This window comes from Hemicordylus capensis, chromosome 2 (genome assembly GCF_027244095.1).
Source record: "Hemicordylus capensis ecotype Gifberg chromosome 2, rHemCap1.1.pri, whole genome shotgun sequence".
Taxonomy (NCBI): domain Eukaryota; kingdom Metazoa; phylum Chordata; class Lepidosauria; order Squamata; family Cordylidae; genus Hemicordylus; species Hemicordylus capensis.
Window position 1 is genome coordinate 26,339,166 of NC_069658.1, and position 20,092 is coordinate 26,359,257.

The following is a 20,092-nucleotide window of genomic DNA, read 5'->3' on the forward strand; positions in this document are numbered from 1 at the left end:
TTGCAAGGTCTCTGAAAAATGTAGGTAGCATGATATCCTGATTCAGGTGAAAATCTGACACCACCTTAGGATGGAACAAAGTATCCATCCACATGAGCACCTTGTCAGGATAAAATTTTGTATATGGCAAGTCAATTCTGAGAGCTGTTAACTCACTAGCTCTCCTTGCAGTAGTTATGCAAGAAAAACAGTTTGCAGTTAAAGTAATTTCAAAAAAATGGTAGCCATTGGCTCAAAAGGTGGCTCAGTCGGAGTCAAAAAACCCAATGAAATGCTCCACTGTTCAACTGGTTGTCTAACCAGAGGATATAAATTCTTTAACCCCTTCAATAATCTTTTGCAATCCAGATGAGAAAATGAAGCTCTGCCATCCTATCCCTTATGTTTTGAAGATATTGCTGCCAAGTGGACCTTCAGAGAAACAGCAAAAAAACAGGTTGCTTACCTGTAACTAATGATCTAGATGTGATCCGTTGTATTCATAAGAACTGGGTTTCTGCGCCTGCGCAGGGACCTCCCGGGCTGACTAGCTAGCTCCTCTTTGCGCCCCGCCCGTCTGCACGTGCTCTGCTTATTCCGTTGGAATTGACGGTTGGGGCGCTTCTCCCTCAGTTTTCTTGCAGACCGCCACACCGTGACGACCCGCATATCAGGAAGCATCAACCCCTACATTCTGCAGTGAGGCCGGCTGGGAGGGACTTATGAATACAACGGATCACATCCAGATCATTAGTTACAGGTAAGCAACCTGTTTATCTGGATTGTGATCCATTGTATCCATAAGAACTGGGTGTTTAGCAAGCGGGTGCAGAAGACCCATAAGGAGGCGGGTGCAGAAGACCCATAGCTATGCCAACACTCGATTCAAGACAGACCTCCCAAAATTTGCCTCCTTAGCCATTCGCAGATCCAGTGCATAATGTTTAACGAATGGCAGATGTGACGACCATGTTGCCGCCAAGCAGACGTCCGCCAGTCTAATGCCTGACAGATGCGCCGCGGACGTTGCATAAGCTCTGGTAGAGTGTGCACGCACCGTCCTGGGCGGTGTCACCTTCTGGCTCTTATAGGCCAGAAATATGAGCTCTACAAGCCAATGTGCAAGTCTCTGTCGTGAAACTGGACGGCCCTTGCTACGTCCCCTAAAGGTGACGAACAACTTTTTAGTTCTCCTAAATTCATGAGTCCTTTCTAAATAATACAGGAGTGCCCTTCGCACATCCAATGTGTGGAGTGCTCTTTCCAAGTCCGACTCCGCATTGGCAAAGAAAGTGGGCAATACTATGTCCTGATTCAGGTGGAATTCCGACACCACTTTAGGTAGGAATTTCGGATCAAAACGCAACACCACCTTGTGTGGATAGAACTGAGTGTACGGTTTGTCCATCCTCAAGGCTGTCATTTCGCCTACCCTTTTCGCCGATGTTATGGCCACTAGGAAGGCAACCTTCAGAGTCAGACACTTTATTGGGATAGACGCCAGCGGCTCAAATGGGGCTTCAGTCAGGTCAGAGAGCACTAAGGACAGACTCCATTGTTCCACTGGACTACGAACAGGTGGGTATAGATTATTCACTCCCTTTAGGAAACGCTTGCACTCTGGGTGGGAGAAGACTGTGTACCCATCCCATCCCTTATGTTTTGAAGAGACCGCTGCCAAATGTAGTTTGATGGACACATTCGCCAAGCCATTCATTTTTAGTGAAGTCAGGTAACGCAGCACGACACACGATGTTGCATGCATGGGCGCTACACCCTTTCCTTTCATATAGACTCTGAAGCGCCGCCATTTACAGGCGTAGCTGCGTCTAGTCGTCTCACGCCTGCTATTTAGTAAAATGTCCTTCAAAAGTTGATCCTCCAGGCGGTCATCTTCAGTGACTGCACTTTGGGGTGTAACACCCTTCCCTTTTCTCTTTGCAACAGGTCTGGAACCCGAGGGAACCTGTAATAAGTTGACCCTGACATTTGTAGAAGTGTGGCAAACCACGGCTGGCGTGGCCACCATGGGGCCAGAAGTATGCACCTTGCCTTGTCTCGCATTATTCTTGCGATTACACGACTCATCAACGGTAGTGGGGGAAATAGGTAAAGCAGTCCTGTTCTCCACGTATGCTGAAAAGCATCTCCCAGTGATCCTTGGCCTATGCCCGTACGTGAACAAAAGTTGGCACACTTTCTGTTGGCAGTCGTGGCAAACATGTCTATCGATGGGACCCCCCAGGCTATGAACACCTTTTCCAGTTGTAAGGGGTTTATCTCCCACTCGTGTCTCTGATTGAAGTTGATGTCCCTGCTGAGCCTGTCGGCCAGACAGTTCTCCACACCCCTTATGTGGATTGCCAGTGGGTGCACTGAATGCTGTACGCACCAATCCCATATCTTCTGTGCTAGCAGGCAAAGAGATAAGGACACTGTCCCTCCTTGGTGGTTGAGGTAGGCAATTGCCGTTGTGTTGTCCAACTCTAGTTGTACTGTTCTCCCCCGTATCATTGGTTCGAACGCCCTCAACCCCAAGAACACAGCCATTAGTTCCAAGTAATTTATATGTTGTTGACTTTGTAACTGAGTCCATTGGCCCTGGACGCAGGTCCTGGCGCAATGCGCACCCCAACCTGTCATTGACGCATCGGTCGTTATCTGTGAGGTGGGTATTCTGGACACAAACCCAACTCCTATCCCCACATTGTTCCGATCCAGCCACCACTGTAGGCTGGCAAGAGTACACGGCGGCAGTGTTAAATGCATATTCTGGCCATCCACAGTGGGTCGGAAATTTCGGAGAAACCAATGCTGTAACGTGCGCATGTGGAGCCGTGTGTGTTCCACTGTTGCGGTGCAAGATGCCATCAATCCCAACAATCGTTGGATTTGAACCGCTAGCTGTCGTGGCGACCTCTGAAAGAGCAGTATGAGAGTCCGTATCTGAGCAACCCGTTCCTCCGGTAAGAATGCCCTTTGCTTTTCCAGGTCCAGAACCGCTCCAATGAAATCCACACTGGTTCTTGGTTCCAGCCTCGACTTCTTCCAATTCACATTGATCCCGAGGTCCTGTAATAAGTCTAACAACTCCTGCACCTGACAAACTAGCATGCCCTTGTCGTGGCTCACCACCAGCCAATCGTCCAAGTATGGATAGAGCCTTAGGCCCCGTGTCCTGAGGTATGCCACTACCACTGCCATCACCTTGGTGAATACTCTGGGTGCCGTGGAGAGTCCAAAGGGCAGCACCGCATACTGATAAATCTGTGCCCCTACCATAAACCTGAGATATTTGCGGTGACTCCCCTGGATCCCTATGTGGAAGTAGGCGTCTTTCAGATCCAGGGTCACCGCCCAACGCTCGTCGACCAACAGGGGAAGAATGCCCTGTAAAGTCACCATTCTGAATTTCCTGGTCCGTATGTAAAGGTTGAGACCTCTCAGGTCCATTATTGCCCTGATTCCCCCATCTCTCTTGGGGATCTGAAAATAATGGGAATAGTAACCCTTCAGCCTGTCCGTCCATTGCACTGGTGCAATTGCTTGTTTTTCCAGCAACACCCTGACTTCCTCCTGGAGAACTTCCGTGGCTGGCGTGTGAACCAGTCCCGAAAAAGGAGGCCTTTTTTCGAATTCCAATGCATATCCCGTCTGAACTATCCTTAGAACCCAGTGATCGGATGTTATGTTGTGCCATGCTTGAGCACGGCTTGCCAGTTTGATGTTGTACCTGGCAACTACAGGGCCGATGTTTTGAGTCCTGGATGTCTCCTTTGGCGGTGTCGGAATTTGAAACACCTGGTTGCTGGGACAATAGTGCCATGGACGGACAATCCCGTCAAAAGTTCTGCTTGGTGGTGTCCTTATCACCTTGCCGAGCAGTTTTCCCTTTAGCCTTATGGTTGAATCCCCTATTGCGCTGATAGGGCTTATATTGTTTCCTGTACTCCCTTCTGTCACGATACCTCTCAGGCTTTCGCTGATAGTAAGTACGGGTTCGCGAAGATGTGCTGGACCCACTTGAAGGTGTCATGAATGTACGCGCCGTGAATTTTGACTTTTTCAAAGTCTCCATTGACGAGTCTGTTTCCTCGTGGAATAAGCCCTTTCCATCAAAGGGTAAAGACTCCACTTTCTCTTTCATATCGGCCTGCAGGCTCGCCGAACGCAGCCATGCATGCCTCCGCAAACTTACTGCTGTCACCATTGCCCTAGATTCAGTCTCGGACAAGTGTTTAAAGGCACTCAATTGTTGGCGTGTAACAGCCGTAGTCTTTTCAAAAGTATCATTGAATCTCCATTGAAATTCCTCTGGAGATAACGATGCTGAATCCTGCATTAAAGCATCCCAAAGAAGATGGTTATATCTTGCCATGCACGCCGCATAATTAGCTATACGTATCGCTAGACAGGAGGTGCTATAGATTTTGCGACCCAGAACATCGATCTTCCTGCCTTCTTTATCTCCCGGCGTGGAATGACGGTGTGCACCCTTAGATGATGATGCGCAACTCACAACCAAGGAGTTTGGCACGGGGTGTTGTAGTAGGTAAGTGTTATCCTGCTCAGTCACCCTATACAAGTTTTCAATACGTTTAGAGGTCGGGGCCCTGACCCCCACCATGTCCCATGCCACCTTGGTGGCCTTACTTATGCCCAGAATCATGGTGAGGGCAACAGGGTGCGATGTCTTGGAGCTCCTCATCATATTATAGACGGGATCCGCCACATCAGCATCCGGGGATTTTATGTCCATTCCTAGTGCCTCTGCAATGTCCCTTAATAGGACATGATAGGCTTTCAATTCCTCAGTTGGAGAGGTTGAGAGCTTAGGAGGAACATCTGACGGTGGGTCCGATCTGCGGCTGATATCATCTCCTTCAGAACTAGGGCCCGATTCGTCATCTCCACTATCATCAGAGGGAGACGAGGATGGTTCAGAAGGTGGAGGCGTAGCTTTTCTCTTCCTTTTACCCGCAGGCTTCTCTGGCGGCCGAGGATGGATGTCTACTAGCTGAGGGTTCACTGCAAGGTAAGTTTGAGGTTGAGTTATCTGTTGCTGTACAGGCAAATTGATTGCTGGAGCCTGAGTCGGTATTGCCACCTGAGCTGGAGCTGTCAAACCCATAGGTGTTACTCGGGCAGGAGCTGTTACCTGGGCAGGAGTGGCCACCTGTGGCTCTGGTACCACCAGCGGTTGAGTAGCGTCCACTGGCCGCGTTCCTGCACGCATGCCCTGCTCTGCCTTCCAGCGTAAGAACTCTGCATAGTCATTAGGGAGATTATGTCGAAATCCGCAAGTATGGGTTGGTTGAATCGACGGTGTTGGGAACCCTTCCACAGCTCCCTGCTCACGTGGCTGGTTAGACACCGGACCCTCGTCCAAGACTACAGACACAAACCCACGAAAAGTCGCAGCCGAAGGGGTGCTGGAAGTCGACTCCAAGAGTTCCCGTAGGCTGTCATCTCGTCCAGCCAGCCCTGGAGTCCTCGGTGTCGAGGGAGACTGAGCTGGCGTAAGTGCTGGCGATAGCAGATGAGGAACAGCTCTCAACGTCGATGCCGTCAACATTGACGAAGGAGTGGAGCCCATATTCAAGAACTGTTCCGGCATCGTCAATGTCGGAGGCGCTGTATACATCATCTGGTCAAGCGTTGTCGACTCCGATATCGGGAGGAGTGAACGCACAGCTGTCAGCATTGACCCCGATTCCAATGTTGTCGGTCTCGGCATCAATCCCGATGTCGATGTTGATATGGGGCCATGGCGAGTTGGGTCGGCGTCGACGTCGAAGTCGATGTTGAAGACACTGTTATACCGACCGTCGACGTAGACGGCGGTGCCTCAGGAGACTCAGCCGAGTCTTCATCATAGACCTGTACCGCAGCCGGCGAAGGAGTCCGCTGACGAGGCGTCTCTCAGTGCCGATCCTCCTTCTCCAATGCACGACGATCTTTGTCTCTGTGCTTTCGCTTCCTAGAGACCTCCTTCAGTTTCTTAAATAGAGTATCCACAGCGGCTTTAGACTGCACCTCGGCAGACCCGCTGGAACTCGGCTTCGGAGAGCCCGATGTTTCACGTGCCTTCGACATCGAAGGCATCCCCGACATCGATCCAGAGCTGGTCGACGTCGAAGGCCTCGGCGTCGGCGGCCGAAGAGCTTCCTCATATAACGCCGCTCGTAGCCTCAAAGCTCTGTTCTGCCTTGTCTGTTTCGAGAAGGAACAGCAAATTTTGCACGCAGCCGTGTTATGTTCCTCTCCCAGACACATCAAACATGCGGCATGGTAATCAGTGGAGGGCAATTTTGCCCGGCATTTTTCACAGCGCTTGAAAGTTTTTTTAGTTTCCATCCCGCTCGCAACTGTTTCAGTCAGTCACAGGAAGCGAGTATGGTAACAAACAATCCAAAATCCGTTAACAAGTCCATTTGCCGATCCGCGTCGAAGCCGTTTAATCCTTAATCTTTCGTAAAGTTAAAGGCAAAGTCCAAAGAAGCAAGTCGTTTTCCGTTCCGAGATTCAATCCGAGTTTTCAAACAGTAATCGATAAGCAATAGAGTAGTCAAAAAACAGTCCTAATTTTCTCTACGAGGAGCAACAGCCAAGAGGTGTATACGCTTTGGCGGTCAAGAGAAAACTGAGGGAGAAGCGCCCCAACCATCAATTCCAACGGAATAAGCAGAGCACGTGCAGACGGGCGGGGCGCAAAGAGGAGCTAGCTAGTCAGCCCGGGAGGTCCCTGCGCAGGCACAGAAACCCAGTTCTTATGGATACAATGGATCACAATCCAGATCCAGAGCTTTTTAAACTTGTTAAATATAAAAGTACTTGTCTAACAGTTGCATCCCCAGGAGTAAAACCGTGTACACCTGCATGTGATGTAAATCTCTTCCACTTGTAAGCATAATTATGCCTAGTGGAGACCTTTCTTTCGTTTAAAATTATTCTGTCTAGAAGCCGATTCTCCAAGCTGTCAGCTTTAGAATCCTTAGATTGGGATGTAGAATTTGACCCCCTTCCTGGGACAGTAGATCAAGACACTGAGGTAGCTGCCAGTACCTGTGTGCTGACTGTCAGAGCAGAAGTGGAAACCACGCCTGGCATGGCCACCAAGAGATCAACAGAATGCAAGACATATTCTCTTGGAGAACTTTGGCCATCACTTCTCTGCCCAGCAGAGAATAAGGAGGAAACATGTAAGGTCCATTCCCCCAACTCTGCTGGAATGCATCTCCCAGTGAATGTTTTCTCAGACCTGCTCTGGAGCAATATTTGGAGCACTTTTTGTTCTGTTCTGTTGCAAACAGATCCAATGTTGGATTCCACCAGCAGTTGAATATTTTTGTTATATATTTCTAATTAATATCCCATTCATGGTGCTGCAAGCCCACTGCTGCCCAGCTTAAATTGTCCACCAGAGTACTTTCTGTCCCTTTTATGTGCAGAGCAATTGGGTAAATCTGTCAAACTATGCGCCGATTCTACAATTGCACACTGAAGGTGCACAGGGATCAAGAGACTGTATCCCCTTGGCCGTTCAAGTAGGCAATGGCAGTTGTATTGTCTAGTTCCACCTGTACCACCCTCCCTTGAAGTAAGGGAAGGAAAGATTTTAATACTTGGAACACTGCTAAGAGTTCCAGCGGTTTACATAGATATAAATAACTAATTAAATAATAAAAAATGAATGAATGAATGAATGAATGAATATATAAATAAATTACAGTCCCCGTGCCCACAGGGCTCACAATCTATAAAAGAAATGTAAGATAGACACCAGCAACAGCCCACTGGAGGGATGCTGTGCTGGGGATGGATAGGGTCAGTTGCTCTCCCACTGCTAAATAAAGAGAACCTCCACTTTAAAAAAGATGTCTCTTTGCTCAGTTAGCAGGGGAGAACCAAATCCAACCAAGGAGCCCTAGGTGATGAGGTGAACGCTTCGGCAGCTGGAATATTGTATGGATCATGCTACAGATCAAGAAGATAGAAGTGAAGCAGAATAAAACCGAAATAACAAGGGATGGTAAACAAATTGTCTTTTTCTTTTTAGCTCTCTCACTGACAAGAGTGAGTTGGAAGGTTCTCTGATGTAGCTGCCGTGGTGATTGAAAAAAGACCGAGGGAGAGAGACGCATATGTACTTCAAGTACAGCTATAAGAGGGTGGGGTTAGCTCCAAAAATTATATCTAAGCTCTAGAAGGTCCTGATATGTGTTCTGTGTGTGCACGAACACTGTAGTGTGAATGACTATTGGACCACTACAGAGAAATATCTTTCTTATGATCAATTAAAATGTCACAAAGTAGTGACATATCACTACTTAAGGAAGGAATGCCTAATCTTGAGCTTTATATACTTTTCTTTTTGAAATAAATTGTGGTTTGGATTCAAATAACAGTGAACAAAAGAAAAATAGCTACTAGCACTTTCCCACAAATACTTGCACACCAGCTTATGCATATGCTCACCCAGTGCTATAACAGGGATATCCTATAACTATTATCATACTTTCATTTGAGCAAGCAGATTGCAAATGGAACAAAACCTTTGCAAATCCTTTCACTTTTTCTCATGCAACTGTCTTTGACGGTTGGAAAGGAACTGAAAAAATTAAATAAATAATAATAATAATTAAAAAATGCTACCCTAATTGCCGATATCATTGAGCACACAGGCCGAAGTGTGTGCAACACAAGGAGCTAGCAAATCCATTCTTGAGGTCCTGTGCAGGCGCAGTATCCATTGCTTATAAGTGGCAACAGATTACGATCCAGAAAAAGGAAGTGTCTCAGAATTTTCATGGCAGAGAGTAGCACTTGTTGGCTGAGCTACTCTGTTCTTAAGTCCTCCCTTGCCTCTCTCTCACTCCTAGAGTTCACTACAAGTTGTCAGTCAAGCTTTGAAAAACCTTAAACTGGTCATAGAGATCAGAGGGAAGAGGACAAAGAACAGAAGCTGAGTAAAGCCAAGTAATTTAAATACCCAGGAAGCAAATAAAGGGAAAACAGCTGGCATTATCTCTGGAATAGTAAAGAGAATGGATATCAAACTGGAGATACAGTTGAATGGTGGAAAGGGATCTGTAGGAAAATAAGAGTTTTAACTGTATACTGTAGCCCTCACATGTTATGTTCAACATAATGTCTGAATAAGACTGGTTTCTAAAGTGTATCATGACATCAAAACAAATGAAACAATCAACAAGACAGTTATGAATTAGTTCCATATCACTGTACCTTTGCTTTCTCTGCAATACCAGCTAAAATAGTAGAATCATCTTGTTGAAAAGTCACAGTGGCTTTCTTCATTTCTTCCTTCTCCTTGATCTGTTTCTCAGCACGCCTCTTCTGCCTATCATTAGGTAGGCATTAAAACATTTTCTGTCCCATCTTTTAGACAACAATATCTAAGGACCCAAGGCTGGGATCCTTGTTTTAGGCCATCCTTGTTTTAGACTAACAATAATATGGAAAGCCATTGAGAGGCTCCGGAGAATCAACAAGATCATACCCCACCCACCCCACACCATCTATTTTGAGGGCAAGGCCATCCACCAGGACAATCAAGACAGTTTCTGACCCAAACCAGACTGGAAGAGATCTAAATGATCAGTATCATCTGGAACTACCTGGAGCCAAAACTGTACTACATGCTCCAACACTTTGCCCCAAAATGGCAAGCTGGAAACTGACTGATAATTGTTTAGGATGGCTAGATCCTGTGTAGTCCCCCACCCCCAAAAAAGCTGTCTCACCATCACCTCTTTAAAGAGGTGCTGCCTCCAACCTCAGTGATAAGTTTTAGCATTTTTGAAATTGAGGTACTTATTTTACTCCTGGCTGCTTTAAAAATCCAAGATGGAAAAGGGCTGGGCACACAAATGGTTGGTCTCACACTAATTCTCTAATCCCCTAGTTGTCAGGAACAGATCTGGGGGGGCGGGGCGCACAGAGGGAACAGGGGATTAACAAAAAACACCCTCCCATGCATGAACATAAATGCCGTTAGCCCATGAAAAATAAGTCAGATCCAACCCACTTGGACTGTTTTGTTTTTTTACAAGTCAAGAGGATGCCCAAAAGAGTGAGCTGAAACAAAATTCTTTTAGGCATACTAGTAACTGTGCAGTTGACTCCTTTGCCCTTGCATCAGTTACCACATGGTGGCACACAGGGCCCTGCCTTTTGCTCCCTACACTATTCTGCACACAGGGAAGGCTCAAGTCTTGGCTATAGAGCTCACATGAGCAGTTCCTCCACAGTCCCTTTAATGTTCAGAGAGCACTCCCCCATTTCTTAAAAGGGAAAACACTCTTGGGTGACAAGCCCCTTCTAAAACAACAAGGAAAACAACAGAAGAGAAACAAGAATAAAACTCAGCTTGGTTTGCTGAAGGAAAAGGTGGAAGCAAGTGCAGACAGTGGAACAGAGTTGCTAAACCTCTGTATTTCTCCTGCAAAGGCAGTGACACAACTAGTTCTCTGAAGGAAGATGCTGAGCTGCCCAGTTCAAGCCAGAGCCAGCTTGTTATCTTCAAAGTCTACCTCCTACTGACTAGAGAGAGCACTGTCTCTGTAGTAGTGCAACTAGCACAGAAAAATTATATTGACTGCAACCTACAATCAGCATATCCCTCTCCTGACTGTAATAAATGTACTGAAACAGACATGGTAAAGTTCAGATTATTGGCTGGTACAATCAAATGAAGGGATCTCAGTATCATTTGTTCTTACCTTTTTTTACTATGCCTTCCTTGCCTTGCTTCAAACAGTTTAACATTTGCTTTTAATAACTGAATTGGTTCGGGGTGGCCTTTATGCCTAACCTGTGGGACTCGGAAAATCTGCTGGCTTTGCTCATACGCAACGAGAGTTTGAAGTGGGATGAGCTTTGGTGTTGGAAACTGTTCCGGAAAGGAAACAGAATATGATTAGTGCCTCCCTTTTCAAATTATGTGCTGGACTGGGGTGAACAGATTACAATCAGACACTATTTAGAGACATTCAAGTTCCATGATCATAAATTGAGACAGGAGACAATATCTGGTAGACGATCAAGCACAGAAAGGAGTCAGATTTATAAATGCATATGTAAATCTCATGCACATATTTTAAAGGGAATTTTCAATGGTGTTTTTAAAAAATATGCATACTTATAAAATTAATTATTACCTTGGTAAGTGGAGTCAAATTAGCATAAAGCAATGGTATTCCTGTGGGCTGCAAGGGGTCTCTAGAATCCATGTCCTTTCCTGTAAGTTTGAGAGGCACTGAAGCTGATGGGCATTTGGATTGCTGCAAACGCAGCAGAGGAACTGGAGCAAAATTCTCATGCATCTTACAAGAGGGTAAGGTATGCTCAGACAGTGGTTTCTCTGCCTTTAGATGTGCATGAAGGTGCTGTAAAGGTGCCACATTTTCCTTTTTTTCATACAGTTCCAGATTAAGATGTCTGGGCGGCTCTTTATTTATAGTTTCTGCCCGACGGCTCTCCTGTTCTTGCGCTTGCCTTATAACCTCAGGATCAAAGCAGCTCAAATTTAGGTGCGCTGTTGTTCCCTTTTTGTGCCCTGCTGTCTGTGAACCTTGAAGGTTCTTTATTAGAGGATGGGGAGGTGGTGGAGGAGGACCCCAGGCTTCTTTTGGGTGTGGGAGAGGACCAAGGAAAGCTTGTGGGGTTTTTACTGGGCAGATAGTGAGTGACTGGAACAGGTAGTCCGGTGTAAGTTTAAGCAAAGGCAATCCATTGGCAGTATTTGAGGGTTTTGCCATTGGAATAAGCTTTGGTTTCTTCTCAGCATTAAGGGGAGCAGATAACAGAGGTAGTGACATGGCTGGAATCCGATCAAGCAAGTCTTGTACTGGTGGAATCAGCCTTGTTCCAATGGGCTGGCTCTCTGGTAAGCTCGAAGAATCACTAATGTGTGAAAGATTCTAAGTGAGAGAGAAAATGTGCTGTAATACAGTATTTAGATCACACACAAGATTAGAAAACATTGGTGATTTTGTCCAATAACTTTGAAAACACAATAATTTTGTTTCATACCAAAAAGTCAAGTCCCTACTCACTTGCACACTTCCCTTCTGGCTTTGATCATGCAGGTTGCCTTTTTCCTGAGGCCTGATGTTTGTCTTATTACAATTCCAAGTGTTTTCTAGAGTGGGCATCTGTTTTTTTGGAGAGCCATCTGCTGTATGTTTGGGGAGAGACCTATCGGCATCAGTCCCTCCAGTGTTTGAAGCCTGGCTTCTTCCCAAATGATAGGGCTGTGACTGCTGCAGCTGCTGTAACATATTTGGCAGGCTGGCAAAGGATGATCCTACCACTTGCATGAGGCTCATAAAGTTGATTTGCTGCAGCTAGAAAACAAACAAATGTATATTAAGATTTGCTAAAATGTGTCTTGGCTAAAATCCATCTATAAAGTGTTTCTAGTTATGCAATTATCCTATTAAAACATACAGTAACAGGCACGTTACCCTGCTTAGCTGATCATGGTGCGCTTACTCTAAGGCACTGATTCTGTAAATGGTACAAAATTATCTAGGAGAGTTAAGATCATGCAAAAGCTCCTTGGAAGGCTTAAATTCTCTTTTTAAGCATAGTGTAATCAGCAGCTGAATAAAACCAAACACGGTGCGAGGTATCCCAAAATACATTTATTGACATTAAAAGAGCACAATTGGGGTCTGTTTGTGATGAAGTACAGTTTTCAAAGAAATTTCACCTGAATCAGTTTAAACATTTCATCTTGGAGCATTTGCCTGACACCATCTGATGTGTTCAGTGGCTGTGCTGGAGTCTCTCTTGCCTCACACTCTTCTTTCTTTGGAGCAGCAGGACTGCTAGAAGGAACACTTGACACAACAGTGAAAGAAGGCGGATCATCTGAGGCAGAGTTCTCTGTGCTAATTCAGAAGAGGAGGAAAAGATTTATTTAGCATGTTTCTTTCCTGCCCCTCCAGTCCAAGGTTGCTCGGGTTGGCTCACAAGAATAACAAAACACTTAGATAAAAATAAAAGTAAAGAGACAGCATAAATTTGGGCTAAAATCTGGAACCCCAATTAAAAATAAGTTTAAGACCTAGTGGATACAGACAGCAGATAAAACCCCGAAAAAATCTCTCTAAAGAGGAGTTTTCAAATACTTTTTTTTTTTAAAGAGGGAGCCCAGTGATGCTTTTCTAGGAAGGCATTCCAAAGCTGAGGGGACACAATGGATAAGACCCTGTCCCTAGTCCTCACCAACCAAATCGGACAGTTCGTTACATTGAAAGGCAGGTTCTGAGGCTGAACCCTGCAGGATCTAGGATGAAAATCAAACCCAACACATAAGCCAGACAAGCAAGCTTGTCAAATGACAGAAATATCATGGCTAATGATATGCTGGTCATGTGAAATGGAATCAGGTGTTAAAGATTACGCCCACAAGTGACCTTATGAACTATATGTCCATGATACTAAGAAGAACAACTTAGTTTATTCTACCTAGGAGTTCTTGCTTTCAGTTCAGAACAGAATGGACGAGGAATGTTGTTGGAGATTACTTCACAGGTAGAACTGTCAAGATAGAAATATATGTCAGAGCATTTTCACTACATTATATATCTATTTGAATGCATGTTAATTATTTTTTACATAAAATTCAAAACATATGACTTACAAAGCAATATGTAAGTAAGATTTCATTCTCTGTCTCACTGTGTTAGCTTTTTTAGCCTACTTTCCTTAAGAAAGTAAACTTTCCTTAAGGAAGGTTTGTGTGTGTGTCCCCAGTCAACTTTGCAATGCCTGTACCAATATGAACCACATTTGGTACAGTTATGGAACACCTCATTGACGTAGTTTGTGATGATGTATCCATCCCAGTTCAAGATGGTGAACGCATAAATGTTTGTGGAGCATGTGAGCTAACTTGTGAACTGCCTAACCGATTTGAACCAAATATGCTACAGCTCTACAGACACATAGGGACACCTCAGTGGCATAGTTTGTGATTATGTCATCCACTCCAATTCAGGATGGTGGCTGCGTGAATGTTTGAGGTGCAAGTGGGCTAACTTGTGGACCACCTAACCGATTTGAACCAAATTTGATACAGTTGAATGGACACATGGGGACACCTCAATGATGTAGGGTTTTTTTTAATGTCATCCATCCCAATTCAAGATGGCGGACATGTAAACACTTAAGGCACATGTGAGCTAACTTTTGAACTGCCTAACCAATTTGAACCAAATATGCTGCAGCTGTATGGACAAATAGGGACACCTCAGGGGCAGAATTTGTAATTATGTCATCCAACCTGATTCAAGATGGCAGTTGCATGAATTTGAGGCACAAGTGGGCTAACTTGTGGATCATCTAACCAATTTGAAACAAATTTGGTACAGTTGTAGTCTGTGACACTGAGGTACACCTCAAGGGCGTAGTTTGTGATGTTATCCTCTCCGATTCAAGATGGCTGACGCACGAATGTTTGAGGTGCAAGTGGGATAACTTGTGGACCACCTAACTGATTTGAACCAAATTTGCTACAGCTGTAGGTAGTCATGGGGACACCTCAATTGCAGAGTTTGTGATTATGTCATCGGATTCAAGATGGCGGACATGTGAACGGTTGAGCTACAAGTGGGCTAACTTGTGGACTGCCTGATTTGAACCAAATTTGGTACAGTTGTAGTGAGTGACACATAGCGACACCTCAATGGCAAAGTTTGTGATGATGTCATTCACCCAAATTCAAGGTGGTGGACATGTGAACATTTAAGGCTGAAGAGGGTTAACTTGTGAGGATGGTAATTATCAATTAAGATTAAAGTGAGAAGAAAGTATGCAGATTAGTTCTTACAAGAACAACTTGTTACTAGTTATAAATGGTAACCTGGCTCACAACTTTTTACATCTGGTTTCTGGAGCCATTAGCAACTAACACAAACACATTTAAATTACTTATAAGGTGCTAGGCTACAATACTAAGCAAGACATGAGAGAAAAAGGGAACACAATTTAACTTAACAAAGGAAAAGCAAATAAAGGAAAAAATGGGTACTACTGAGAGATTCAAAATATTTTAGAAAGAAAGTCACTATACTATTTCCACCGCAAATTAATAATTATCATTAAAACATTAAGCAAAATTATCTTTACAGCTATTTAAAATTGAAAAGAATACCAAATAGATAACTGTTATCTTAATGTTCAAATTCAGTAGTAGTCTGCTTCCATCCAATTTATAAGGAAGTACCAGACCAGCCATGAATCACCCCTCTATGAATCAGAGAACCATGTTTTAGCACTGAGTGCTATAAGTATAGCACAAGGACAAAACTATTAAAACAAAACCAAGCAGCAAGACTGGTTAGTGGTTTTGCATAAACCTGCCAGTATCATAGGTGGACCATAAAGAGAGCATAGAGTTAAAGACATCCTTTGCTGGACTGACCTGTACCAATTACACACACACACACACACACACACACACACACACACTTGATTCTCAAGCACTTAAACATTATTTTCACATGCAGGCAAGGCTTTAAAAAAAAAGAGAAATTTATCATGATCATAATCTAGTTACAATGATGGCAATTCAAAAGCCACTTTCCTCCCTAGCCCTTGACTGTGATTTTCACTCCTGCACCTGCAGGAAATTTGTTGAAAGCCATTCGGGACAAATCAAATCTCCATCATATGCCCAATTTTGTGTGCACATTAAATTGCAGAGCTTTTTGGACTAGTGCCCAATTCAATATAGAAAGTGGTTCTTACTGTTACAGTACCAAGGCCAAACAAAAAACAAAAACAGGTATATTTTAAGCACTTACCCAAATAATATTATTTTCAGCTGGCTCAGTTTAAAAAAATGTTAAGTGTATATTCGGTGTAAATCCAAACAAATCTGATAATGCTAGATTACCACATGGTTAAATACTACAGGTGGACTTCGGTATCCATGTGGGTTCCATTCTCCGCTACTACAGTGAATACCAAAACCGCAGACACTGAGGCACTGAGACAATGGGGATAGTGGGGTTAGGGTCCTGGACACTGAAGTTAAAGGCAAAAATCAGAGAAAAATGCCCTCCCAAAAGGGGAAAAAAAACGTGCCCTACCATACTCAGGTGGTATCCAGCTGTCTGGGAATGCCCCTCCAAGTCCATATTTCCCCATTTTTCTGTGAAAAATCATAATTGTGCTTTTGGAGAAGAAATGAGCCACAAAAGGCTCCTTTGCTTAAAATGGCAGCCAGAATGACCTCCGAGGTCTTTTCTGGCAACCACAACCCCGCGGATACACAAAATAAATACCATTTTTGGCCTATTTTTTTCACCTATGCCGAGGTCAGGTGTCAATTACTATCTGCCCCCCAGGACAGGCTGCTGGACTGTGGTGAGGCTTTGAAAGATGGGGGCCCAGAGCGGGCGACTTGGCAGTTTCCTGGTTTCCATCTGCCAGAGCTTGATGCTCAGGGCTATTTAGGATGCTGCCAGTGGCGGCGAGGTTGCCACCGAAGGGGCAACACCAAATGGGGTCACCCCTTTTGGGGAGCCACTTTGGGGGGCGAGGGCCGAACTTCCTGGCCCAGGTATTTGTATGGGGGGGGCATTTAATAGTGGGGCTTCCAACAGTTTAACAGTGAGGCTTCCAACAGTTGGAAGGCTACTCTGTGAAGAGCAGACATAGCTGAGAAGGTGAGCAAGCTTTTCTAAACATCTAGCCTTTTCCCCTTCAAACAAACTAACAGAAAGAGGGGAGATTTGCAGGGGCTGTTTTTCTTTAAGGGATAGGTCTTAGTCTTTCTCTCTCTCTCTGTCTGAGTGTGTGTGTGGGTTAGGGTTAGGGTTTGGATTTCCCAGGGCTAGGAGCTGATAGGGTTCCAAATTCCAGTGTTTAGTTAGTGCCTGCTTGGAGGGGGTGGAGTCAGCTAGGGCTAGGAGAGGCCCCACATTCCTTTCCTTTGACTCAAATCCTGTGTGTCAGTTGGAAGGCTACTCTACATAATAGGTGAAGGCCTGAGAGCTTAGCGAACAGAGCATAGCAAACAGGAATGGCAAACAGGAATAGCAAACAGGACATAGAGGAGTTTTGCAGGAGTTTAGCGGGAAGTGTGTGGGGGAGTTTGGAACAAACCCCTGTGTGCACAAGGAGCCTGGTGGAGAAGAGAACTTAAGTACATATCCCTCCCTCGTATCCCTCATATTCTTGGGCTGTTTGGACAGTTTAAAAAGGCTGTTTGGACAGTTAAATAGCTGACAATTACAGCTGAGACCTATCATTCTAATAAACAGATAATAAACTACTTACAATAAACTATCTCTAAATACTGTAAACAGCCAACAAGACAGTATGAAGATAGAAAGTCAGCAAGGGAAGGGGCACTTCCCAGTGTATTGCACAGAGTGCCACATGTATGACTATTTGCCCCATGGGCAGAAGTCATGGGTGTGTGCTCAGTGCAAGGAGCACATGGCTCTCAGGGAACAAATCCGTTCCCTTGAGACCAAGGTGGTGGATCTGGAGAAGCTCAGAGAGACAGAGAGGCATGTGGATGAGACCTTCAGGGATGTGATAGAGGCATCCCACTCCAGGGCTGATAGCTCCTCTGTTGTCAGGGAGAATGAAGGTCTTGGGCAAGGAGGACATCAGTCTGCGGAAGAGGGAAGTGCTCCTTTAGAAGAGACCCCTTCTGTGGATGATGAGCCCATATCCTCTCACACGGGGCATTTTGAAGTCCAGGACCCCCAAGGTAGCATTCTCAGAAATGCTACCTGTTCCACGTGCAAGTACAGTGAGACAGGCAGAGCTGAGGGGTTTCAATGCATGGATGAGACGTTGGTTCCGAGAGGAGGGGTTTAGATTTGTTAGGCACTGGGACACATTTTGGAGTAAGCAAGGCCTGTACAAAAGGGATGGGCTGCACTTGAACCAAGATGGAACCAGACTGCTGGCGCTTAAAATCAAAAAGGTTGCAGAGCAGCTTTTAAAATGACACCTGGGGAACAGCCGATGGGAGCTGGGCAGTATCCCGTTTGGCATAAGCCATCCTTTAAAGTGCGAGGGTGCAAAGAATTCAAATAAAACAGAAGGGGACAGAGCAGAACCACATAAAGAGCAGACGGGAGCCTGTGCCAGCAGGTCAAAGAGTCATAAGAATAGCATACTTCAGGGGAGAGATTCAGTGTATAGTGCTTTTATGCTAATGCCAGAAGCCTCCGAGCCAAGATGGGTGAGCTGGAGTGCTTGGTTGCTAACGCAGAAATAGATATAGTGGGCATAACAGAAACATGGTGGAACAGTGAGAACCAGTGGCACACAGTTATCCCTGGGTATAAACTCTACAGAAAGGACAGGGAGGGGCGCCTTGGAGGTGGAGTAGCACTGTATGTTAAATAAGGGATAGAATCTAACAAGCTAGAAAACCTAGTTGGACTGGAGTCCTCCACAGAAACACTGTGGGTGACTATACAAGGCCGGAAAGGGAACATGCTCCTGGGGATGTGCTATCACCCTCCAGATCAAACCGCCAACAGTGACTGGGAGTTGCAGGAGGAAATCAGGGAGGCGTCAAGGAGAAGCAGGGCTGTAATTATGGGTGATTTCAATTACCCACACATAGACTGCGTAAATTCACAGTCAGGTCAGGACAAAGAGGTCAAATTTCTAGATACACTAAATAACTGTGCCCTAGAACAATTGGTCATGGAACCGACCAGAGAGAAGGCGACCTTGGACCTAATTCTGAGTGACACCCAGGACCTGGTGCGTAATGTCAGTGTCATCGACCCTTTAGGAAACAGTGACCACAGTGCCATCAAATTCAGCATACATGTGGGGAGAGAATCAGCAAGGATGTCAAACACAGACATTTTGAATTTCAGAAGAGGAAACTTCTCCAAAATGAGGAGTATGGTGAAAAGAATGCTGAAAGGGAAAACCAGGAGAGTCACTTCACTCCAGAGTGCATGGAGTTTACTCAAATCCACAATACTAGAAGCACAATTAGATTGTATACCCAAAAGGAGGAAAGATACCACTATGTCCAGGAGGATGCCAGCATGGCTAACAGGTACCGTCAAAGAAGCCATAAAAGGGAAGAAGACTTCCTTCCGAAATTGGAAGGCCTGTCCAAACGAAGAGAACAGAAAGGAACACAAACTCGGGGGGGGGGGATGCAAGGTGACAATAAGGGAGGCAAAAAGAGAGTTTGAGGAACATTTAGCCAAAAGTATCAAGGGGAATAACAAAAACTTCTTTAAGTACACCAGAAGCAGGAAACCTGCCAGGGAGGCAGTTGGGCCATTAGACAATGAGGGAGTGAAAGGGATTATTAAGGAGGATATGGAGGATGCAGAGAAGCTCAATGAGTTCTTTGCGTCTGTCTTCACGGCAGAGGATACTGAGCATATACCTGTTCCTGAACCAGGATTTTTAGGGATGGAGGCTAGAGAGCTGAGTCAGATAGAAGTGACAAGAGATGATGTACTAAACTGTCTGGAAAAACTGAAAGCTAACAAATCACCAGGGCCGGATGGCATCCATCCAAGAGTCCTCAAAGAACTCAAATGTGAAATTGCCGACCTCCTTGCTGAAATTTTCAACTTATCCCTGAAATCGGGCTCTGTACCAGAGGACTGGAGAGTAGCAAATGTAACACCGATTTTCAAAAAGGGACCCAGGGGCGATCCGGGAAATTACAGGCCGGTTAGCCTAACGTCCGTTCCAGGCAAATTGATGGAAAGCATCCTCAAGGATAAAATTGTAAAGCACCTAGAAGAACAGGCCCTGCTGGGAGTGAGCCAGCATGGCTTCCGCAAAGGTAAATCTTGCTTCACCAACCTTTTGGACTTCTTTGAGGGTGTCAATGAATGTGTGGATCAAGGTGATCCAGTTGACATAGTATACCTGGACTTCCAAAAAGCTTTTGACAAAGTTCCTCATCAAAGACTCCTGAGGAAACTTAGCGGTCATGGGATAAGTAGACAAGTACATGTGTGGATTGTTAACTGGTTGAAAGACAGGAAACAGAGGGTAGGTATAAATGGAGAGTTTTCACAATGGAGGGAAGTAAGAAGTGGGGTCCCCAAGGGATCTGTACTGGGAC

The 20,092-nt window shown here is 45.2% G+C and overlaps 1 protein-coding gene across 8 annotated transcripts in view; it reads right to left on the reverse strand.

Annotated features, from left to right (window-relative positions):
- The window catches only part of CPLANE1 (ciliogenesis and planar polarity effector complex subunit 1), a 200,493-nt gene that overhangs the window by 69,687 nt on the left and 110,714 nt on the right, over positions 1–20,092 (reverse strand). For all 8 annotated transcript variants that reach the window (XM_053297186.1, XM_053297187.1, XM_053297183.1 and 5 more), the window contains 6 exons: positions 13,477–13,548; positions 12,716–12,896; positions 12,057–12,347; positions 11,160–11,921; positions 10,722–10,891; positions 9,226–9,340 (listed from right to left, as the gene is read on the reverse strand). In XM_053297186.1, the coding sequence (XP_053153161.1) occupies positions 9,226–9,340; positions 10,722–10,891; positions 11,160–11,921; positions 12,057–12,347; positions 12,716–12,896; positions 13,477–13,548 (1,591 nt within the window). The remainder of the gene's footprint in view (positions 1–9,225; positions 9,341–10,721; positions 10,892–11,159; positions 11,922–12,056; positions 12,348–12,715; positions 12,897–13,476; positions 13,549–20,092) is intronic.